This window comes from Mesoplodon bidens (genome assembly GCF_964165515.1).
Source record: "Mesoplodon bidens genome assembly, chromosome: 1".
Classification (NCBI taxonomy): Eukaryota; Metazoa; Chordata; class Mammalia; order Artiodactyla; family Ziphiidae; genus Mesoplodon; species Mesoplodon bidens.
In genome coordinates this window covers 121,413,774-121,439,882 of record NC_138176.1, presented here as the reverse complement: position 1 = coordinate 121,439,882, position 26,109 = coordinate 121,413,774, and the positions used below count along the sequence as shown (strand labels likewise).

General features: G+C 36.9%; 1 protein-coding gene across 1 annotated transcript in view; it reads left to right on the top strand.

The window, feature by feature from the left end:
• Positions 1–25,869, top strand: part of TMEM26 (transmembrane protein 26) — a gene marked incomplete at both ends in the record, with an annotated part of 42,248 nt that extends 16,379 nt beyond the window's left edge. Inside the window, 5 exons of the mRNA XM_081242756.1 lie at positions 2,147–2,225; positions 6,299–6,412; positions 8,056–8,276; positions 22,624–22,700; positions 25,445–25,869. Coding sequence (XP_081098882.1) covers positions 2,147–2,225; positions 6,299–6,412; positions 8,056–8,276; positions 22,624–22,700; positions 25,445–25,869 — 916 coding nt within the window. The remainder of the gene's footprint in view (positions 1–2,146; positions 2,226–6,298; positions 6,413–8,055; positions 8,277–22,623; positions 22,701–25,444) is intronic.
• Positions 25,870–26,109: the final 240 nt, after the last annotated feature.

Sequence of the window (26,109 nt, the reverse complement as noted above, 5' to 3'; positions counted from 1 at the left end):
AGAGGACTGACTACAGAGTTATATGTGGATTTTCAACTGTGCAGAAGGTCAGTGATCCTAACCTCCACGATGTTCAAGGGTCAACTGTATAATAAAAATTCCTGTGAGATAAATGTGACAGCTGTGGACTGAACTGTGTTCCCCCCAAATTCATATGTTGAAGCCATAACCCCCAATGTACCTGTATTTAGAGACCGAGCTTTTAGGAAGTCAGTAAGGTTAAATGAGGTTCATAAGGGTCCTAAAATAATAAGATTAGTGGCCTCATAAGAAGAGAAGAGAGGGGCTTTCCTGGTGGCACAGTGATTAAGGATCCACATGCCAATACAGGGGACACGGGTTCGAGCCCTGGTCCGGGAAGATCCCACATGCCACGGAGCAACTAAGCCGGTGCACCACAACTACTGAGCCTGGGCTCTAGAGCCCATGAGCCACAACTACTGAGCCTGCATGCCACAACTACTGACGCCCACACTCCTACAGCCCATGCTCTGCAACAAGAGAAGCCACTGCCGTGAGAAGCCCATGCACCGCAACGAAGAGTGGCCCCCACTCATAGCAACTAGAGAAAGCCCGCATGTAGCAACGAAGACCCAATGCAGCCAAAAGATAAATTAAAAAAAAAAAAGAGGGTCTTCCCTGGTGGCGCAGTGGTTGGGAGTCCGCCTGCCGATGCAGGGGACACGGGTTCGTGCCCTGGTCCAGGAAGATCCCACATGCCATGGAGCGGCTGGGCCTGTGAGCCATGGCTGCTGAGCCTGCGTGTCCGGAGTCTGTGCTCCGCAACGGGAGAGACCACAGCAGTGAGAGGCCCGCGTACTGAAAAAAAAAAAAAAAAAAAAAAGAGAAATCTCTTTCTCTCCTTGTGATGTGTATGCACTTAGGAAAGGACATGTGAGGATCTTGAACTTCTGACCTCCAGAACTGTGAGAAAATAAATTTCTGTTGTTGAAGGCATGCAGTCTGTGGTATTTTGTTATGGCAGCCTAAGCTAATATTTGACTGTTCCCATTTTGTGGATTAGGAAGCAAACAGAGGTCAGTGGCAACACTAGCATTTGAACCTGATGTGTCTGACTACAAACAAAAGCACTCTCTTTGAATTGCCCTCTGAATTTTGAGTCTGAAAATAATTAATATAGATAGCTCTTTAAAAAAATACCAAACCCTTCATCTGTTGTTTGTTCGTATAGGCATACCTTGGAGATACTGCAGGTTCAGTTCCAGACCACTGCAATAAAGCAAGTCACATGAATTTTTTGGTTTCCCGGTGCATTTAAAAGTTATGTTTACACTATACTGTAGTCTTTTAAGTGTGCATTGTTTTAAAAATCAATGCACATATCCTTAATTAAAAAATGCTTCATTGTTAAAAAATGCTAACTATCATGTGAGCCTTCAGTGAGTCTTGGAAGTAACATCAACGATCACTGATCACACATCAGCATAACAAATATAATAATAATGAAAAGGTTTGAAATATGTGACACAGAGATACAAAATGAGGAAATACTGTTGGAGAAATTGCGCTGATAGACTTCCTTCACGCAGAATAGCCACCAACCTTCACTTTGTAAAAAATACAATATCTGTGAAGTGCAATAAAGCAAAGTGTAATAAAATGAGATGTGCCTATATTTTTATTTGCACTAGGTTTAGCAGAAACACACAAAGCCAGTTGATTTCGTTCAGTACATATCATCTGATTTTTGTCTTTTTGTACATTATTATTCGAGCTCTCAGAATTTCAGATTAATGTTGAAAAATGTAGCCAATCTTCCTGATAGTACAATGTTCAAAAAATCCAAGATTTACTATTGCTGTATTTGCTTTTTGTAAAATGTATTAAATGCAAAATATCCAGTTTTGTGCCTGAAACTAATTGGCAGTATCCCATTAAACTATATTAAAATTAACATCTATTAATTGGGTTAGAAATTCAGTGAGAATGACAGCTGCTAGTGCCTTTTACAGTTACTTTGTTTCTCTATAATCCATATGGCAGGAATCACATAATGCTTTTTCCCCCTTAGAAATAAACACTTGAGATAAAATGATCTGACTCAGTGTGGTCAGGGTATGTGCACTTGTTTTCTTTTTAAAAAATTTTGTAAAAGCTGAGCTATCTTTTTTTCCCTCTTTCACAGGTTTTCACCAGCCATATTTTTATATCTGATTAGCATTGTTCCATCATTATGGCTTCTTGAAATGCACCATGAGACCCAGGTATGTCCTTTTAGAAAGTAGGGAAGTGGAATACTCAGCAATAAACTACATTCATATTATAATCCAATTTCTGTCAGAAATGCACTTTTCTAAGGAACTGGAGTTATCAAGATTTGAATAAGTTAAGAGGCCTCAGCAAAAAGGAAGTGAATCCATGATCTGTACAACCCGATGAAAATGTTGCATTCATTTAAGACTATATCATTCATTAACAATTTGGGTTAGAGATCTTGTTCTTAAGACTTCCCCTCCAATATGCTACAGTTTACATGGGGATATACAATTTTGGTTTTAACCCTTGCAGCTTCAACGAGTTATTGTGCTAAGAACGGGCAGGGCTCAGTCATCTAGCATCCTATAAAATGACATTTTTAGGGACAACGAAAACAAAAAAGAAACCCCATCATCTGTACTCAGCTATACAAATACAATCAAACTTGGAGGGGCTATTTGAACTAGTCTGTCTTAAAATACAGGCTTTGCAGGTTACAGGAGATTCACTTTTGAGGGTCCTATCAACTGTTTCAATAAAATAGGAATTTCACCCTAGGGACCCGAAATAAGGGTAAAGGAGAGGAGCCAGGGGACCCACCGTCAGGAAGGGTGGGCTCTCTGTTTTAAGACCACAATGACCTAGAAAACAAACAGTGGGTTCCAATAAGAGTCCCTAATCTATATTAGGGAGATACAGAGGGAGGTACTGATTTTTAAGTGAGTTGCTTCTTGCCTGGGAAACCCTAGGTAGCAGACTCTAGGCTGGATTCGGTCATTGATTGCTGTAAATGCTCCTGTACAACACTGGGGGCGCCAGTTGGCGAAGTCCATCAGACTGCAGCCTGGACTTCACATCTTCAGGGTGCAGGTTACAGGTTCATATGTTTTACAGTAGTTATAATATTATTTTAGGACATTTACTGGTAAAATCTGTGAGACTGTTTCACAGATTTCTTTGCTACAGTTGGTCATTTTATAGCAAAGTTGAGCCTCCAATATATGTTTCAGATATTCAAACCTTATCTGGAAAATGCTTGCTCCAAATTTTAGGCACACGGGGGAATTTAGTTCTGTAGACTATTTCTGAATTCCACAAGCATGTACCAATGATGTAGGCATGAAGAAAACATTTGTCTGCCTAAATCTCCTGTTTACAAAACACTGAAGTCAAAGACTCTCTATATGTTTGTAGCAAAAGTATTTCTGTCACAGTAGATTGGTTGGTTCAAGTTATCATAGCTTTTAAAAACTGTACCATAAGGATTAGGGGACTGTTTCAATTTCCTTACTACTTACTGCTTTCAAGGATATGAAAATAAGCTCTGGTGATCTGAATCATTTTTTTCCTTCACATCTAATTCTATGACGTGGCTATCATCCACAATAACAATTCATTTCCCCAAATGCTTTTATAATATAAATGCATTGCACAGTTAATTGATATACAGGTCCAATCCTATTACAACAAATAGCATGCAACCAAAAGCTCTCTTTTTAAGAAAAAAAAGATTTTTGAGCCCTGGGCAGTACCTCTCTAATTTTCATACTACAAAAGAAATTGGACCTTTAGCAGTAATGGATTTGACTCATTTTGACACTGAGAATTAAAACGAATGCCCAGTGATTGAATTGGGCAGGGTGGGCAGAGACAGAAGTAGAAAAAAGTGAGAGAGAGACAAAAAAGTACTGGAATTGCGTTTAAAGAAATAAGAAATGGCAGAATAAAGGGAGGTACAGAAATTCTTAGTCCATTCATGTAGGAAATTTTGGTTATGATAATAATCACTTTTTTCATATAGTCCCTTTATTTCGAAGTATTTTCAGACACATTTTCTCATTTATACACCCAGCAACTTCTTAAGTTAGACACGGTATATGGATTTCTATTTTATAGAAGAGGACCCTGAGACTAAGAAGGGTTAAGTAATTTTCCCAAGGCCACCCAGCTAATCAACCACAGTTCTGGGGCTTAGAACCTGAGTCTTGACCCCTAGCGCATTAAACCACACTGCCTTTCTCAATTATGTGTTCTATGTGTTACAGGAATTTGCATCAAAATCATCTGGATTTTTCATGATGGGAAAGGATAATTTAATTTCCTTTCACATTTTCCCTTTACTCTATACCCTAAATGCTCTAACCTACGACTTGGCATTTGAAAAACATCCTGACCTATTTCATGAAAACATTTCTCCTAGATGTTCAATTCTGTACCTTCATTTCTGAATCTGGCTGGGTCTATCTGAATGGAAACAAAATGCTTATGACAACAATTATTACCTTAACTCTTAGTCAAGTCTATTTATGAAGTGGCACAATTAAAGCAATGGAAATTTTCTGGTCTTGATGGTGTCACAGTCTGGTTGACCCAACGGAGTACTTTTGAAGCTATTAAAAGTTTTAAGACATAGCCCATGAAAAAGTGACTTGTTGGCACCCAGATCATCCACATAACTCACTTATACAATGCTGAATGTAAACAATATTACCATAAAAACAATATAAGTCAGGTTAGGTCTTAGGAGTCAAACCCACTGTTCTTTGCAGTCCTAAGGCAGCTGCCACTTAAAGGAAAGTCGCATCAATTTATAACAAATAGAGTTCTAAGAATAAGGAGGGACTCAGGTCTTTATACCATAATATGAACTACAAAACTATTTGCTATCAAGTTATCTTATGCTGCAGTATAGATGACGATTTTTTAAAAATAACAAGATGTCTATGGATTTTCAGTGATAAGAATGTAAAAAAACATATCAGGGTCACCATTTTTAATATACAATCTGCTTTCATGCCTGTAAAAGAAGTGGTCAAATTTGTTTCCTATTGAACATTAGGTTCTTAGATAGAGTCACAAAACTCCTCTGCAATGAGGATTTGTTGCCTGGTTCAAAGATTTAATTTGTTATCTTTATTATCTTTTCTCGGAGCCTTAGCTTCACAAAAAAAAAAAAAAAGGGTACAAACAACTGCATTTTTGTTCTTAGAGTTATGGCACATGGCCATTTTTCTTAATTATTCTTGTCATTTCACCTGTAACATTAGTTGTTTTGATGGAAGGGAGGAAAAAAATAGCTTCCTGACAGACTTTCTTTTCTACTTTTCCAAGTAGCTCATAGAATGATCGATGAAGTATCCAGAATAATTAAGAAAAATACACTTCTCACAATGTTAGCATTTAAAAAATAATTTCTCTCTAAATCCAAATGTTTGATCATGTGTGTGTGTTTGTGCGTGTGTATGTGTTTCAAAAGTATGTTTGCTCTGCAGATGTTTTAAAAAAAATCAACCTTATATATATATATTTTTTACCCATTTATGAAATAATCATTGGCTACAGTTACATTTTCAAGCACCACCCCTTTCCTCTCTTATGTACTTTTTTTCTTCCCTTTCTGTACCTCAGATTCCCAGCACCTGGCTGGATAAAAATCATCCACAGTTCACTTGTAGAAAATTGCATGCAAAATGAAAGAACAAGAATGGGAAAAAGTGCCATTTATTTTAGGTCTATTGCTAAATTTTTTATAAACCTAAACTGACTTCTAAAGTGACACAAGATGTATATGTTGGTGGGTGAATATGTTAAGTTATTATTATTTTGGGGGGGTTGTTACAGTGCTTGACAGGCATGATTGAAAGTAATTGGATTATCTATATTAGCAAAATGGTATTTTAGATAAAGAGGCTCTGGACAAGAAACAAAATCTTAGAATGAATGCTTTGACCAGGATCATACATGCTTTCATTGGTTGTTGGTTTGTTTTATAATTATTCCAGGGTTCAAGGAAGGGAACACAGTGATCAATCCATAAATTCTCCAGCTCTCCACAATGAACTCAGAGCATCTACATCCTCATAGACTTGTGGAAAAATAAGACATGTATAGTTGACTCTTTTCTCATATTAACTGAAAAGTGGTTTTCTATCTCAAGCCTATATTCTGATTTTCAGAAATGTTTATGCATACTATAGAAACGTCACATGTTTGCTCATAATCTCTTAGACACATTGAAGCCATCTTAAACTCTACCTACTGTGATATTTTTTGACATACTGCTTTTTAAAACACTTCTTAGTATTGCAGTAGCCAATCTGAAGGAATGTCAAAGAACACCAGCACCAAAGAAGACTTCAATCAAACTCTGTTGTCAACTGAACAAACCAACAGAGCGGATGATCTCATTGAGACGGTGAGAGCTTTCTCACTGTATATTAAAGGATCTAGCAGATCACCTTTTCACTTGGTGAGGATAACATACTCTATACCTTTCAGCTCATTCTTTCCTAGGGAAATCTGCCAGTTGTTTGGCTCAGGAATTCACAAGATAATTGTATTTAAAAATATTATCAAACATATTTAACTTGCATAATAGGCATATATATCTTATATACATTAATAAATATATTTAACCTGCAGTATTAAGGAACCTTTAACACTTAGATCAGACAGTCTATGTACAAAGAGAGATACATACATTTGTGAAGAAATGATATAATGGAAAGATTGGGATCTGCCCTATATATTTTTTAGGTGTTTATGTTAATAAATCAGGGAAGGTTTCCAGCCAAAATAGAATCGCTTGTTTGTTCTTCTCATGCTTGATATTTGGCAAACTAACCATGACCTATTAGAAAATGATATCCTGGAGAGACTCAAGGCCAAGGCCCCTACCACTGAACCATGTTTTCAACAGTAAGACAGGCTAGTGATTCTGTGAGGTTTAACAGAGCTACTTCAAGCTTCAATCACAGCTTACCCAGATCACTTTGAACAAATCAATCTCACTGTCTCTCAGTTTATCATCTGACAATTGAAAATATTAACCCTGCTAGTATCCAAGAATTAAAATGTATGAGAAGTCTCAAAGAAGTGTGCAAATGAAAGATTATTGATCTTCACTCATGGCTTCAATCAGGTTAGCATCTTGCCTTGTCTTTTATCCTCCCTTAAGCTTTACACTTGACATCAGCACGTGATCAAGAGGGGTAAATAAATTTTGCACAAATATAGTTAAGTCACGTGTATACATCAGTTGGAATCACTCTCCAATCCACTTAAGGTCTACACCCTTGTAGTCTTTAGAAGATCATAACTGATAGGGCCAATAATATACTTTAAAAGTTATTTAGAAGTTAAGTGGGCAAGAGATGGCATCCAGAATACATGAATGGGATGTAAATTTTTCTCAGAGCCCAAGAAGAAGGGCAGAATAAAATTTGCTAGCTTATGAATTTTTGAATAATATGTTAAGTGTTCAGAATAAAAATAACCTTATAGTTATTCTCTTTCTTTACTTTTAGGTAATGAATAAACACTATTATATATTTTCTCCTTTGATATAGTGTTTTATAGGAATAAAAATCAAAAGAGAAAATTTGCACCATGCTAAAAATATTACCAGATTAGTAAATTCCTATTTGAAATCTATAAAAGAAAAATACAGGAATTTAAAATTTTTAATATGGAATTTTTAAAATGTTGCTATGTGTTATACTGGTTACAGAGACTGATGAAATGATAAATTATCTATAAAACACTGCAAAATTGGTTTTTAAAATATCATATAGTACAATGCCCCTAGTAAGTGAAAGGTTTAAATTACTTTCAGTTATAAGGCTGCCCCATTTTAAGGACCACATTAGCTTTTTTTTTTTTTTTTTTAGAGTGTTCAGTTGAAAAGAGTTTTGCTTTCTTTATTAAGTGAAGAATCATTTTCTGAAAATGACCTTCCACAAAAGCTAACTCTTGATTGACAGCCATGGTGAAGAAGGCCTCTCTCTCTAAGGTGGTAGCTCAAAATCCTTCTGTCTGTATGACATTTCTGTTAAACAGGCCAAAGTTTTTGTAAATAACTTATCTACAGTATGCGAGAAAGTTTGGACTTTGGGACTCCATCAGACATTCCTGCTAATGCTAATAATTGGAAGATGGCTTCTACCCATTGGAGGCGGGATTACTCGGGATCAACTCTCTCAACTTCTCCTTATGTTTGTGGGGACAGCTGCTGACATACTGGAATTCACAAGTGAGACCCTGGAAGAAGAAAATGTGAGGTAAGAAGGCCCTGCAATGAAAAGACCTTTTCAAGGTCAGGCCCACACACCTGTCTTTTTGTTCTATTATTTATATTCTGCATGAATAAGGATTTTCAGTAGATCATATATCCAGTGCTAGAATCATAGAATTTGTTGCTGTTCAGGTACATGTTAGGTACCAGCCCCCTAACACACACACACACACATATATACATATATATGTGTATACATATATATGTATATACCATATATATATAAAAACTTTATATATGAATATGTAAAGGATGTTGCTGCTAGAGAAAAGGGGCAAATAATATTACCCATGGGTAAGAACAGAGAAGCTCTGACTGTTTGCATGACCACAGATTAGGTGAAGCCGTGGTTATCTAAAAACCTTCTGGGGGTGAAATGACCATCCCTAGCTTCTCTTTCACATGCTCAAGTGTCCAGGAATGTAGCCAGTCATAAGAGTCTCTTCTAGAGCAGAGCAAAGCTACCATTCCAGGGAAGAACCTAGAGATGACATGGAGAAATCACTCCTCTAGCCAGTTGGGGAATTTATATTCCCTGACGTGAACGCAGAATGGGGCAGATTAGGTTTTATTTTACTAAATTTTATTTTTAGTCAGTTTTGTTCAAAGTGCCCAAAGGCTATCTGGTGTAGATGCCTATAAATTAAAACTTATTGAGTTGGTACTTTTATTTTTGCCACAAGCAAATAAACTCAGAATCCCTGATCACAGCTGCTTATGGAACTACTTTCTTACCTTTAGGGATTTAAGTCTCAGTGCCTAAATGTACTTTCAGCTTTGGTTGTTTTACACTATGCTATAAAAATAAATTGCAATGAGGCTGGCTTTTAATTCTACATTTTATGCTGTGTTTCTCAAACAACAAAACATAAAGCTGAGCAAAATACACTAACTTACTGAGCAAACTTAATACCCCAATTGTAGTACAAAGTGTATCTGTAACCATAGCTTACCTTCACATGATCATTTCCTGTTCCATTTCTACTAAGTTTTCTTATACTGTAAGTAGACGTAGAATTTTAAAAAGAATCCAATCTAAGTTGACCCACTGTCCTCAGAATGTTGACTTCAGCTTTGTAGCTTTAATACCAAATATTTGGTCAGTGCTTCACATTGTATAACACATTTTCAGATACATTAGAGTACTTACAGTACGATGAGGTTATAAGAAAATCATGAAGAAATCATGACCAAGCACATAAAAACAATAAATAACTACAGGCACAGTGATATGGACATGACAACATAAGGATGACTAATTCTACCTAAATAGAAGTAGACACATAAATGCCAAATATCTAGTGAGACGCATGGGAAATAGGGTAGGAGAGGGGGTTCAGGAGGAATATGTTTTGAGGGGCTGGTTATAAAAATGCGAGAAATGCCAGACTCAGCTACCTTAATGGCCTGTTTATGAGGCCCATCCACAAGTGACACCAAGAGGCATTTTATAGACCAGTGTTTCCCAACAGATGTTGAATATTAAATAAGTTAATGACTAAAATGTCAATCACCCGGGGGGGAAATACCTTGAAAATTACGATGGATCATTCATGCACCAACTCTTGACTGATCATCTAGTGTGGGCCAGGTAGTGTGCTAGTGCTAGTGGAGATTGGGGAGCAAATGGTGAGCAAGTGATGAAATAAAGGACACACAATCCTGTCCCAACCCAGGTAATTTCAGTTCAGCAATTTCTTCAGCCACCAATACATTAATCTGAGTGTTTTATAAATCTTTTTTTCTCATTTTAAACTTATACCATGTCCTGAGAATAGAACTGAATAAACTCTGCCCAGGTTATTGTTTTTAAGTTTCTTTTCAGGTTTCATGATCTCAGATGAAATCATTTTATTTTTTATAACTGCATTGTGTCAGTGACCTTCTGTGGTCTCCACTAGACTTCTGCATGTCTCCATCATGACCCAAAGACTCCAGAATCAAGGCCCAGAGAGAACTGAGACTTTTTAATTCCTTCCTAAGGCCCACCTCCCAAGTTCTGATTTCATCTCAGGCCCCATCTATACTGCAAGAATTAACACTGCAAATTTCCATTTCTTCAAAGGAAATATTAAACCCTTCTCACTGTAGTGTAGTTTTCCTCTTTGGCCTCAAAAAGACAATATGAAGTATAAATTTAATATACATGTAAAAGATGTTTACATGTAATATAGTAAAGGGAGTTACTTCATTATAACTGACTTAGCATCACTTATTAAAACATTTTCTTTTCCTTTTTATTTTATTCCATAATTTGAGCTGATAGGTTTAGGAGAAAACCTGCAATAATGTCTACATCACAATGATGTCTACATCTTTCTCCTGCATCCTGGTTAATACCTCAAATCCAGTTTTGTTTTGTTTTGTTTTAACCTAAATCAACTTCCTTCCGCATGCCCACATGAAGTTCATCTTCCTAATTCTTATGAATTTACATGGACTTGTGAGATATGGCAAACTTTTTGTAACAGCTTCACTTTACACACCATATAATTCATCTATTGTGATTCTACGGTTCAGTGATATTTAATAAATTTATAGATTTGTGTAACTATCACCAGAATCCAGATTCCTTGTGTCTGTTTGCAGTCAATTCTCACTGCCACTGCCAACCCTAGGCAACCACTGATACGCTTTATGTCTCTGTAGAAATTCCTTTTCTAGAAATTTCATGCAAATGGGATTGATTGTAAAGTTTGTGGTCTTTGTGTCTGGTCTTTTCATGTAGCATAATGTTTTTTTGGTTCATTTCCACTGTTGCATGTGTGGGTAGTTAGCTCCTTTTTAATTGCTGAATAGTATCCCATGTATATACCACATTTTATTTATCCATTCAGTAGTCTATATACATGTGTATTTCAATTTTCTTGCTATTGAGAATGATATTGCTATGAACACTCAGTTACAAGCCTTTGTATGGATCTGTTTTCATTTCTCTTGTATAGATACCTAGAAGTAGAATGACTGGGTTTTATGTTAAGAAAACTGCCAAACTGTTTTCCAAAGTGGCTATACCTTTTTATATTCCAATCAGCAATGTGTGACAGTTCCATTTTCTCAACATCCTCACCAACACATTTTTTTTCAGTCTTTTTGATTATAACCATTCTAGTGGGCTCATAGTAGCATCATATTGTGGTTTTAATTTGCATTTCCCTAATGACTAACGGCGTGTAGCATCTTTCCATGTGCTGATTAGCTATTCATGTATCTTCCTTGGTGAAGTATTTGTTCAAATTTTTGCCCATTTTTCATTGGATTAATTTTTATTGAGTTGTAAGAGTTCTTTATATATTCTGGATACAAGTCTGGTATTAGATACATAATGTAAATATTTTCTCCCAGTATATAATTTTTCATTTTTTAATGTCATTTGAATAACAATTTTTTTGAATTTTGATAAAATCCCATGTATCATTTTTTCTTCTATGTAGTGCTTTGGGAATCATAGATTCTAAGAAATATTCTCCTCATCAAAAATTAGAAATATTTTCCCGTGTAATGTTTTTACTTAATTTTTGTGTACCATGAGGTAAGGGTCTAAGTTCATGTTTTGTCTTGTTTCATTTTGTGTTTTGGCATTATCCCAGCAGTATTTTTTGTCCCAGCTAGGACCAACTGTCTCAGCACCATTTGTTGAAAAGACTATCCTTTCCCTATTAAATTGCCCTGGTATCTTTGTCAAAAATCAACTGACCACATATGTAAGGAGTTTTTCTGGACTTCCTATTGTGTTTCATTGCTCTGTGTGTCTCTTCTATGCCAGTGCTATGTTATTGAGATTACTGGAATTTTATGGTAAGTTTTGAAACTGGATACTGTAAGCCCTCTAACATTATTCTTTTTTCAAAAATTGCTCTGATTTTTCTAGATCCTTTGCATTTCCATGTAAGTTTTATAATTAGCTTGTCAAATTCTACAAAAAAATCCTGCTGGAGTTTTGATAAGGATTGTATTAAATCTAAGCATCAGTTTGTGAAGAAGTGGCATCTTAATAATATTAAGTCTTTCAATTCATGAACATAAACCATCTCATCTTTTATTCAGATGTTCCTTAATTTCTCTCAGCAATGTTTTGTAATTTACAATATATAGGTCTTGCACCACTTTTCCTAAATTTATTCCTAAATATTTTTCTTTTTGATAGAATTATTTTCTTAATTTCTTAGTATCATTTTCATGTTTTTTATTACCACTATGTAGAAATACAATTGACTTTTGTGTGACAATGTTGTACCCAGAAACCATACTAAACTTGCTTATTAGTTTTGTAGACTCCTTAGGGCTTTCTACATATGGGATAATGTCATTTGAAAGCAAAGATATTTCTGATTCTTTCTAATCTGTATGCCTTTTTATTTCTTTTTCTTGCCTTATTGCACCAGCTAGAATTTCTTGTACAATGTTCAACAGAAGTATAAGAGTGGACCTTTCAATCTCAAAGGATAAGCATTCTGTCTTTCACTATTAAGGATGATGTTAGCTATATGTTTTGCACAGATTTTTTTTTGTGTGTGTGTGGTACGCGGGCCTCTCACTGTTGTGGCCTCTCCTGTTGCGGAGCACAGGCTCTGGATGCGCAGGCCCAGGGGCCATGGCTCACGGGCCGAGCCGCTCTGCGGCATGTGGGATCTTCCCAGACCGGGGCACGAACCTGTGTCCCCTGCATCGGCAGGCGGACTCTCAACCACTGCACTACCAGGGAAGCCCCTGCACAGATATTTTTAATAGATGCCCTTGATCAGTTGGAGGAAATCCCTATCTAGGTCACTGAGAGTTCTTTCTTTTCTCTCTCTCTTTTTCTATGGACACTGAATGTTGTTAAATGTTTTTCTGTTTTTCTTATGATCATTGTGTGGTGGCTATCTTTTATTCTATTAATATGGTGTATTACATTAACGAATTTTCAGATGTTAACTCAACCTTGACTTCCTGGGATAAATATCACTTGGTTATGGTGTATAATCCTTTCTATATGTTGCTGAATTTGGTTTGCTAATGTTTTGTTAATAATTTTTACATCTATACTCATAGAGCATACTGATTTTTAGTAATATTTTCAAATGATATTTTTCCTGGCTTTGGTATCAGGGTAATATCCTTCAATGAATACCTAAGGAAGCATTCCTTCTTTATTTTCTGAAAGACTTTGTATAAGACTGATGTTATTTCTTCTTTAAATATTTTATAGAATTCACTTAGGAAGCTATCTAAGCTTAGATTTTTCTTTATGGGAAGATATTTTATTACTAATCCAATATCATTATTTCTTGTAAGTCTATTCAGTTATTCTACTTCCTCTTGGGTCAGTTTTGATTATATTTTTCTTTCTAGGAATTCTTACGTTTTATCTAATTTTATATTTTATATAAAATTGTCCACAATATTATTCCTTTATACTTGTGTAAATTTCTATAGGGTCACTTATTATGCCCCCCCCTCTTTTCATTCTGAGTTTGGTCATTTGTGTCTCCTCTATTTTTTCTTAGACTTCTCAATTTAGTCAGTCTTTTAGAATAACTAATTTTCGTTTTCATTGATTTTCTCTATTATTCTGTTTTATATTTCATTGGTTTGTGTTCTGATGTTTAATTTTTCCTTCCTTCTGCTTGCTTTGGATTTAATTTGCACTTCTTTTTTCTAGTTTCCTAAGATGGAAGCTAATTGATTTGAAACCTTTCTTCTTTTCTAATATGGTATTCAACGTTATGTTTCCTTCTAAGCACTGCTTTATGTGCATCTCATAAGCTTTGATATGTTATCTTTTTGTTTAATACAGTTCAAATTATTGTCCAGTTTTTCCTGTGAGTTCTCCTTTGACCTATGACTTGTTTAGAAGTAAGCTGTTTAATTTCCATATGGGGATTGCCCCCATATGGAAAAGATATGACTGTGTATTTATATGTTCTCTTATATTTACTTACATATTTGAAGATGCTCTTTATTCCTTCTTGTGGATTTGAGTTACTTTCTGGTGTCATTTTCTTTCAGCCTGAAAGACTTCCTTTATTGTTTCATCTAAGGCAAATGTGCTAGCAACAAATTCTCCTAATCTTTGTGGAGAAATGTGTGTATTTTTCCTTCATGTTTGGAAAAAGTTTTGTTGTATGAAGAATTCTTGCTCCATAGTTTTTACTTCAGCATTTATACGTATCATTCCGCTTTCTTCTGGCCTTCATTATTTCTGATGAGATGTTAGCCATTGTTTTGTCATTACCCTGTACAAATGAGTCGTTTTTCTTTTGCTGTTTTCAAGATTTTCTCTTTCTCTTTGACTTTCAGTAGTCTGTGACATGTCTAGGTGTGGGTCTCTTTGTCTTAAACTTACTACAACTTTGTTGATCTAGGATATGTAAATTAATGCTTTTCCTCAAATAAAGGAATTTTCAGCCATCATTTCTTCAAACACTTTTTCTGACCCATTGTCTTTTCTTCTTTCTGGGACTGCTATTACAAATAGAAATGCTTAGTTGCATTCCATAGGTCTCTGAGACTCTGTTCATTTTTCTCCTGTTTTACCTACTAGTCTTCAGACTGGATAGTTTTCACTGATTTATTTTCCAGGTCACTGATTCTTCTACTATCTCAAATCCATATGTAGAGTCAAATTGTAGAGTTTACCTAGTGAATTTTTCATTTCTGTTACCATATTTTCAAATCTAGAATTTCTATTTAATTCTCTTTTTAGTTTATATTTCTTATTTCAGTTATTTATTTGTTGAGTCCCTGTCATCATATTTTTCTTTAGTTTATGGAACATAGTTTTCTTTCATTCTTTGAAAATATTTAAGATAGTTGCTTTGATGTCTTTATCTGCTAAATCCAATATCTGGACCCCATTAGAATCAGTTTCTATTGATTAATTGATTGTTGTTGTTTTCTCCTGAGCATGGGTCATGCATTCCTGTTTCTTTGTATGTCTCATACTTTTCTGCTGAAAACTGAACATTTTGTATTATGTTTTGTAGCAATATATTATCCTCAGGCTTCCCCACATGCCTCAGGAGTCTTTTTGTCGTCTTTGTTGTCTCAATAAATTGCCTGAACTTAATCTGAGGACTCTATCTTCCCTTGGATTGCAGTCACTGATGTTTCTGCTCGGACTTGTTGTTTGTTTGTTTTTTTAATTCTTATTTTTGTCTTTAGCATGGCTATTAGGGTCACACCTATGGTCAGCCAATGATTTGAGGCAGGGTTTGTGATCAAACACTCTGAGCCCTTTTGAGTTCCACCCTCTGCTGATGGATCTGTGTATGAGCTGGATCGCACATTCAAGTTCAGAAAGTTTTCATATATAACCAGCTTTAAACTTCTACTGGGCCTTCTTGGATCGTCCCTGCACATGTCTGGCACACTTAGAGACATCATCTAGCCTTTCTATGGCTCTCTTATTTTTGGAATCTCTCCATTAAATGTTAAGTTAGTCTGCCCCTCACCCCAACTGGGACTGCAACCTCAAAGTAGGAAAGCCATGGGCTTCCCCATTCATTTCCAACTAAATGTGGTACTTCTACTGACCACACCTTTAACCATGGATTTCACACTCCACTCCAAATCAAGTCAGCATACTCTGGTCACAAGGGGCCTCTGGTTTTCATTGCTAAGCTCTCCCTGGTAAAACCACCACTCCGACTGACCAAGGCAGCCTTAACATTCCTCTCAGCTTGATTAAACTTTAAAAAAGTCTATTCCTGAATATAAGCCTCTGCTCCCCCTTTCTTCAGAGCATTGATTTTAGAAAACTTGCAACTGTAAATTCTTTCTATGTCCCTTTGAGATGCAAGTCTTCTCTTAGACTCTTTCCAGCTTTACAGCATAGGAATATCTTTCTCAAGGATGTGAGAACCATCCCTTTGAAATGTGATCATCAAGAAAGATAACACCCCTATCTCCTAGTCTCTCTGGGACGACAGGAACCTAACTTATATCAGTGCCAATTAGCAAACATAGATGGCCTAATCACATTGACCAACTTCCCTCTCTAACAACCTCTAGTACTGTTCCACTAGCTCACCCCAGTGTTTAAAAACTCTTCTGCTTTTTGTTTCAGTGGGGGTGAATTCAGTCTCTCTCCCTTACTGTAGACTTCAATAAAGTCTTCATTGCCTATTTAACTGTCTGGTGCCATTTTTCCTTCACATAGCAAAGCTGGAGGTTTAAGGGAACATCCCATGGGCAAGAATGCCTTAGACACTCACTGTTCTTAACTGAGGTTCTACCAGGTCTTCATGAATAAATGTTACTCAATTTGTTATTTGCCTTGGTTTATTTCCAGAGATCTGAAGTGGTTGTTTTTGACAATTTGTCCAGTGTTACGTATGTTTGCTGGGGAGAGGATTTGCTGACCATTTCATTCTGCTACAGCCACCCTCCAACATTTTAACAAGTCTGAATTTCAGTATAATTGCCAGGAAGAGTTAGTAGTTATTTACACCTTTGGAGATCACTCTCTGCAGTCTTTTTCTGAACACAGATCATTTACTAAAAAGAAAAAACACACTTGGTAAGATGTTCCCGTAGCATTACTGCTACTTCACTGTGAATATTTAACCAAACAAAGGAGAGTTTTTCTATGTTTACACTGTGTGTTCTTTTAGTTTAGCTCTTTTTGCTTGATGAAGCGTTTCTTCCAGGTTAGCTTAATAGCTCATTTGCTTGCTTTCTTTCCTTTTCTCTCTCTCTCCTTAATTTTTTTGCTCCTCTGAAGAGGTTTGTGGGATGCTTTTTAAAAATCTAGAGCAACTCTATCCACTGATTATCTCTTATTTATAGGAGTATTTTTTCAAAAAGAAACAGTTAAGCAAATTAGCAATGCATGAGAATACACCCTCAAACCATGCACAAAAATAAACTCAGACTGGTTTAAAAACTTAAATATAAGACAAGACACCATAAAACTCCTAGAGAACATAGACAAAACATAAATCATACCAATGTTTTCTTAGGTCAGTCTCCCAAGGCAATAGAAATAAAACCAAAAATAAACAAATGGGGCCTAATCAAACTTACAAGCTTTTTCACAGCAAAGGAAACCATAAACAAAATGAAAAGACAACCTATGGAATGGGAGAAAATATTTGCAAACGATGTGACTGATAAGGGCTTAATTTCCAAAATATACAAATAGCCGATACAACTCAACAACAAAAAAACAACCCAATCAAAAAGTGGGCAGAAGATCTAAGTGAACATTTCCCCAAAGAAGACATACAGATGGCGAATATGCACATGAAAAGATGCTCAACGTGGCTAATTATTAGAGAAATGCAAATCTAAACTACAGTGAGGTACCACCTCACACTGGTCAGAATGGCCATCATTAAAAAGTCTACAAGTAACAAGTGCTGGAGAGGGTGTGGAGAAAAGGGAACCCTCCTACACTATTGGTGGGAATGTAAGGTGGTGTAGCCACTGTGGAAAACAGTCTGGAGGTTCCTCAGAAAACTAAAAACAGAATTACCATATGATCCAGCAATCCCTCTCCTGGGCATGTATCTGGACAAAACTATAATCAAAAAGATGCATGCGCCCCTATGTTCATATCAGCACTATTCACAATAGCCAAGACATGGAAACAACCTGAATATCCAGAGACAGATGAATGGATAAAGAAGATGTGGTACAAATGTACAGTGGAATACTACTCAGCCATAAAAAAGAACAAAATCATGCCATTTGCAGCAACATGGATGCAACTAGAGATTATCATACTAAGTGAAGTAAGTCAGAAAGAGAAACAAATACCATATGATATCACTTATATGTGGAATCTAAATTATGACACAAATGAACCTATCTATGAAGCAGAAACAGACTCACAGACATAGAGAGCAGACTTATGGTTGCCAAGGTTGGGTGGGGGTGGGGTGGGAACAGCTCTTAGCTGTTCTAAGAGCTTTATATGTTTAACATATTTAAACAATATATTTAATAAAGATTATCACATAAAGTCCAATAGCTATTATTACTGTCATCCTCACATTTGGGATTAGTAGATGCAAACTATTATATACAGAATGGATGAACAACAGGTTCTACTGTATAGCACAGGGAACTATATTCAATGTCCTGGGATAAACCGTAATGGAAAAGAATATAAAAAAGAATGTATATTTATGTTTAACTGAGTTATTTTGCCGTATAGCAGAAATTAACACATTTTAAATCAACTATACTTTAATAAAAAAATTAGCAATTTATGACTTTATTTTTACTTTTCACCCAATAGTTGTGGTTCACTGATTTACCAAATGCCAGTCTTTTATCCTCCTAGTTTTCCAAGCAGAGAAGTGATACTCATATAATTATACTTCAAATGATCTTTTGTCTCTATATGAATAGAGCCCATTGTCTGCTTACATGCTTCTCAGTTGACATTTATGAAGACAGATTACACATGAGAAAATGGGGCAAGACAAGTTGGGGAGACAATTACACAACAGACACAATGCTGGAGAAATTCACTCCAAAATGCCTTCACAAATTTGGAGTGTTTGCCATTTAAGCTCAGTGACGTATTTATATTCCAGCGTTTAACCTTCCTGGGTAAATTTTACTGTCTGAATTAATAATACAAATTTGTCTGCTCCAAAGATTTTCTGGCCATCTTTTCCAAAGTTATTTTTTTTTTTTTTTTTTTTTTTTTTTTTGTGGTACGCGGGCCTCTCACTGTTGTGGCCTCTCCCGTTGCGGAGCACAGGCTCCGGATGCGCAGGCCCAGCGGCCATGGCTCACGGGCCCAGCCGCTCCGCGGCATATGGGATCCTCCCAGACCGGGGCACGAACCCGTATCCCCTGCATCGGCAGGCGGACTCTCAACCACTGCGCCACCAGGGAGGCCCTCCAAAGTTATTTTTGATAACTTTAGTAATAGGTTTCTCAACACCCACATTCTCCCACATTTTGTGTGTTCAGATAATAATACTTGTGAATGCAAAAGACATATATTTGGTATTAGAGGGTTAGAGTTTGACTTACTTAGGGCTAAGGTCAGTTTATTATTTATCCCTGTTTTGTATCATAATAAAATTAAAACACAAAGAGTTTAAGAAATATGTTCACATAATAAAAATAAAAATACTATTACTACTACTAACAGTAGTAGTGGATAATATTGATTTATCTCTTGCTGTGTTCCAAGCACTGTTCTAAGGGTTTTAGTTGTGATAAGTTATTTAGTCTTTACAACACCACCATGAGGTAGATACTGTCATTATCAGGATATTATAAGCTGAACAATGGCAGGCAAGAGAAGTTGCAAAAGTCTCAAGGTTACGTGGTAAAAAATAATAATACTTAACTTGTGGTAGTATACCATGCTTAGTCTTTATCCAGTGCTGTTCTAAGAGCTTTATATGTTTAACATATTTAAACAATATATTTAATAAAAATTATCATATAAAATCCAATAGCTATTATTACTGTCATCCTCACATTGAAGGTGGGTAAACTAAAGCACACAGGTATTAAATTACTTGTTCATATTCGTGTAGCTGGTAAATGATTAGTCTGGGACTGGAAGCCCACATCCTGTCTCTCTGGTGAGGGTTAGAGCTGGTATTTGAACTCTGGCAACTTAGCACCAGAGCTCATGCTTTACCACTTTTTTCTGCTGCCTTGCAGACAAATTGCACATGAGTTTTTCGTAGAATTACTGAAGTTTGAGATGAGAAGAAACTTCAAAAGTGACCATCTATTGAGAAACCTATTTTACATCTGTTACAAAATCCTCTCCAAAAATTTCTCAAGTTTTTGTCCAGACTTTCTTTGAAAACTTTCACTAATAGAGAATATACTAACCCCAGGGGCAACGTGTTCTATTTTGAATTAATATTATTAGAAAGTACTTTCCTCTATTGTGATGAAATTTGGATTCTTACAGGTGCAACTCAAATCCTCTGAACCTGAATTGGCCCTCTGAAGTCATAAGAAATAAGTTTAATTCCTTCTCCCCATGATAACCCTTTAAATGTATGAAATAAAGTTTTAAAGCAGTCTTCTCTAGTTTTTAGTTCCTTGAACTATGCCGTGTCTAACATGGCTCTGAGTCCTCTCACCATCCTAGTCTCTCTTTTTTGGACCAAAAATGTTTTCAGTGTTCCTCCTAAAACATGAAGAACAACACATAATATGTCAGATACACTCTGAATATTGTAGAATAGAGCAGGGCTAAAACTTTCCATTTCCTTCATGGAAATACTATCATGGAAAGATTAAAAAGATGGATGCTGAAATCACTGGCCAAATAGAGATAATAAGTGTACGTACTTTGTCAAGCTGGTATGAGGATTAAGTGTGATCGCAGAGTTAAACACTTAGAAAACTGCCTGGCACATAGTATGAGCTCAGAAACTGCAGGCAAGATTATTTTAAAATTCAGGCACTTATTGAAGGTCTACTATATAGAGACATTGACTTTGCAAAGAGGGAAAAGTTACAGACTGCATTCCCTAGGCATTTTCACTTAAAATTCTAGACTTTAAACTTCTCGGGAAGAGACCTATGATTGCATTTGATTTTGGAAAATCATAAATCATGTCGCACTGTGGACTCATAATTAGTTAACAGGAAGGGGAAATCCTTGAGCCTTTTTAATGACTGCTGCTGTGAAGTGCTACGTCTTCCATCCTATTCTAGGTCACCCAGTTACATCCTGTCAAGATCTTTGGGGATCCTGATTATGTCTTCTGGGGTATTGGTTTCTCATCCAGCCCCCAATGTCATATGTGCATATGAGAAGCCTTCCATCAATGTCGGCAACCAACTCAGTGATGAAATGTGAAGTAGAACAGAATCAAAGGCAGAGCCTGCAGTGACCCTTGGAGAGCTCCCTTTACAAATCCCTGAGTCATTTACACAGTTAGGAATCCACCTAACTGTACTCACACTCAGAACATTTCTTAATCTTGCTAAGAAGAACATTATGGGAGGCTTTCTTCATAAGCCTTGTTTAAATCCAGTGTCTATTATTATGTATGTATCATTATTTGCTTAGTAATCCTAACTCTATTTAAAAAAAGGGAGGGGGGAGAGAGAGAAAATAATCTTAGCTGAGTGCTGTTGTTCCCAGGTAACCTGTGCTGATTCCTAGTAATTACTGTCATCTTCAATAAGGGCTCTCAGAAATCTTTCAAATAATCAGTTATATAATCTAACTAGGGATTAAGAGTATATGTGCCTTTACAGTTGAAGATACACTTCTGCTTCATTTTGAAAGTTAAGACTTCATTTTTTTGTCACCAACCTTCTCTTAACCATTAACTGCCAGGACAGATAATGATGGCTTAGAAATCTCATTTACAAATTCTCTCAGAGTTTTTAAGATCTAATTTTTCAGGGCCTCAATACTCAAAGCATTTAAAGATATCCCTTACAATCACCTCATTGAGTTTGGTTTCAGTTACTCTTCCCTGATGTTTTTCTATCCCTCTCCATTCTGGAAATCCCCCTTGACAGAGAAGTTGGCAATAAAATCTGTTATTATACCACTAACCTCAAATTGATAATTTCCTTTGGGTTTTTGCTGTAAAAAAGTGACTTTGAGACTTCTTTCGGATCCTTTGCGTTTTTGTAACCTCTCTCCTTTCTGACTTTAGTCTTCAAGACCATTTTCCTAGGTCTATGACATTTGTATTTCTTCCAAGTACAGATCCTTTGATTATTCGTTCAGCAATTCCTTCCACAAATATTTGTTGAGTGACTGTTATTTGCCAGGCACTGTTATAGGCACTGGGGAAATCCAATGGTGAATGAAACAATCACATTCTTTGATTTACATCCTAGTGTCCAATATATATCATTGATTATTGGATTTATCTTCCTACTTTTTTTTCAGCTGAGGATAACTTTCTTTTACATGCTAAGCTCTTAATTGTTGAGCCTCATCTAGCCCTTTTGAGATGTACTTTTAAGCTAGAGTCTTGGGATCTTGGAACAATTTTCACTTTCCCTCCTTGAGATTTCTTGAAATCAGTACTCTGAATTTCCAGGTTAATGTCTAACTTTTGTCCTAGCATTTCCCTCTCATAATGTTTCCATGATTCTGTAAAACTAAATACAGCAATATAGGACCAAGAGGCTTTGCCATAATTCACACAGATGTTGGCACATGTGGGAGTTGGGTTTTAAGTCCCAGATTTTTTTAAACTTCTTTTTCATTATTCCATTTTAATCATGCATGAATTTTTCATGGATATCTTATATCACCAAGATATTCTGACAACTCTCAAGAGGTTTATTAGGATATAGTCAAATATGAGAACAAAAAGAGACAAGATTTTTCTGCATGTGTTCGTATTTTTCATCACTAATTTAAAATTTTGTCTGCATTCTAGGAATAGCCCTGCTCTGGTCTATGCCATCCTTGTTATATGGACCTGGAGCATGCTGCAGTTTCCACTTGACCTGGCAGGTAAGTGTCTGATGTTTGCTCAAAGAAACAGAAAATTACAGCTCTTGATTATGAACTGCAGTGAAGCTAAGGAAGCATTTGAGAGGATTATCACTTTTTTTTAATCACTTCGATATCTCAGTGTTAGTTCCAGTGCAGTTTAGAAGAAAACTAGGTTGAAACTTAGGAAAGCCATGATCCACTCTGGTACATGGTGAGCCTGACACAATTAAGTTGATAAGAGCACAGCTTTATGTTCATTTCATACAGTGGTTCCATCACTTGCAATTTGTAAAAGCTTCTGCAAATTAGTTAACACATCAGTGCCTCAGTTTTTCATCCATGCAATGGGGATGATAATTATTGTAGTGAGGACTGAGGGTTCTTGTGATGACAAAAATAAGACATAGTTTGTAGCGATTGTGCTTCAGCACACTTACTGGCATATAAATGTTATCTCCTGATTTTTTAAGGGGCCATTTTCATTCCTTTGTCAGACCCTTGTATTAGAACTTCAAAGGGAATAAGAGCAGTTTCAGGGCCACATGGGAAATTAGATTTTTCCTCAGTATTGGCTCTTATACTCCCAGTGGGCTTATTTTAATAAAGACATAAACCCCCAAGACTTTGCAAGAAGTAAACGGTTTTCTGGGCATTTCATACTGATGATCTAGAGCTGCATTATCCAGTACAGTACCCACTAGCCACATGTGGCTATTTAGATTAAAATTAATTAAAATTAAATAAAATTTAATGTTCAGTTCCTCAGTCACACTAGCCTGCTCCGTGGCTGTATACGGCTATGATGTCAGACTGCACAGATATAGAACGTTTTTCCTAACACAGATGGTTCCATTGGAATGCATTGACCTGGAGTTATCCCATAACTTCCAGGAGCCCTGGAATTTTGATTTGGAAATTCTCCTGGATGCCACTTCACTCTGAAGAAATTCTAGGATTGAATAGTTACATTTTCCTGAAGTCTGACTCCTTTCTTATGGTACCCTACCTGATGGCCTCAGGGTTAGAATTCATCTTTGTACAGAGATATTTAATTTTTTTCTGCATCTTTTTTTTGGTCCACTTTGATAGGCCCAGAGGTTTTAAAGGCCATTTTAGACCTTAGCATCCACTTTGCAAAACAAAATTGTCAACAGAAGGAAAGAGTGGCTGTGGCTTTTTGGAAATGCCCCAAACCTAATTACTAGTTAATAATTGCAAACAAATGCATGCCAATAACACGCACACGCGCACACACACACACACACACAGATTTTGTCGTAATGTGCCCCAGAAGGTACTCTATACCATTCATCAGCTGGTGTCCTCTGAGGCACCTTCAGTTTAGTTGTCAAATAATACTTTTAGGAGGTCCTCTGGGAGCCATTTCCCAACCCTAACTTCTTAGGAACGGGGACTATTGATCTTACGTTGGTTTTTCTTTTGTCATTCCCTCTGCTGGTCCTCACCCTCCCATATCTTGTGGTTTACCGCCTTGCTTAGAAAATTTTTATTTAAGAAAGAAATTCTGTAAACTTTCAGGGGTGATAATGTTATGCAGCTGTTTGAAAAACAAAGACCAAATGTTACTTCTGACTAAATCACTGTTGTATTTTCCAACAAACGGTACATTATGTGCACCCATACCAAAGCAGCTTCGTAATATTTGCAGGCTACAGTAGACGAAGGCATTCTTTGTTTGAAAACTCCAAATGGAAGTCTTCATTATTATAAAAGGATTATTTTCTGCCCTTGACCCTGAATTAAATTTACATTTTAGAAATTAAAACAAAGAAGGTTCATTTGTTGATTGGACCTCCTTTTGTTCAACTGGAAAATCAGTAATTATATCCAGTCTTTCTTGTAAACTGTGAAACAAAACCATAAGGAATTGGACAAAATAAAATAACAATGGCATTTATTTGGGCTTTCTTTCCCCACCCCTGCTAGAGAAATATGTTTAACGTGACTTCAGTTTGAATGTGAAGATAAGGGCTTGAATTTTCACAACACAATTTACATAGAGGGCCAAGTGAGTCAACCAGTAAATAGGCAGGTACCAAAGAGAGGATGCCGACAGCTCTGGGCCACCGACACTCTGTTTCATCTCCCAAATTTAGCAGCCAGGTAAGTCATGAATTATCCTCAGGGAAAGACAGTGAGAAAGGAGAGGTGCCAGGGGTGTTAGTCTAATGGAAACAAAAACAGTCAGGGAATAGGGGCCCCTCTCCTCAAAGCTGTCATTGTTCTCCAGTTTTCAAAGGAGGAAACTGAGGTCCAAGCAGCCTAAGTAACTTGGCCTGCATCTCGCTGTTAGAAAATGAGGAAGCCAGGAGAGGAAGCCAGGCTCCTTGACTTGAGGCTGAGAGCACCCTGCTGTGCTGCCTTCCTACTCTGCAGACTTCAAAGACAGGGCGGCTTCTTCTGCTCTTCATCCTTTCTAGCCTAGTTAATTGTGCTTTCCCCAGTGTGAGTGAGGACTTGAAGATGAGCTGAATTTTTTTTACGTGGATAGAAACTAGAGGCTGGCTTTTTTCCATGTGTTTCATTGGACTTATAACAGATGATCCATTTTGAATATAAAATGACCAAGGATGTAAAATGGCAGGGTGGTTACACTTGTTTCCCTCCAGAATGAAATTACAGAATCACTCCCGTTGTGAACGAGCGCAACCCCCATGGTTGATGACTTGTCCCCGCTTCACTCTGTCTTACTTTTCTGCATTTCAGAGAGCTACGGTAACTGGTCTCTCTTGCGTTTTCAGTACAGCATGTTGTGTGCCCTGTGTCTATGACAACAAGGGGGTTCCCCAGCCGGTTCTTTTGCCAATACAGTGCCGACCTGTGGAACATTGGAATCAGCATCTTCATACAAGACGGTCCCTTCCTTGTTGTGCGACTCATACTGATGACCTATTTCAAAGTGATCAACCAGATGCTGGTGTTCTTTGCTGCCAAGAATTTCCTGGTGGTGGTGTTACAGCTCTACCGCCTGGTGGTGTTGGCCTTGGTTGTCCATGCTTCCTTGCGAAGTCAGCAAGAACGCCTGAAAGGAGAGCACAGACGCCCAGGTGTACCTGCTGAGAGTGGGGTCTCACCTGGGGCCTGGGCAGGTGGTTCGAAGGAGGGCTTGGCTATTCCTTTACAGGCCTTGCCGGTCACCTCTGACGACTCTCCCCTGACCCCATAGTTAGTCACCGAGAGCAGCATGCCGCCAGAAGGCTTGACTTTCCAGTTCCTACAGACAGAATCTTCTCTCTCTCTCTCTTTTATTTTTAACCTTGGCATATAATAATTTTCAAAAGAACAACATAAAAAGTGATCTTAAACCAAAGCCGAGGAACTTCTTTTTCAACGGAATGAAAAGAACTTTGATTAGTGGCTGTCGCTACAACGTCTGTGTGATGGCATCAGATGCTACAGTTGTTCA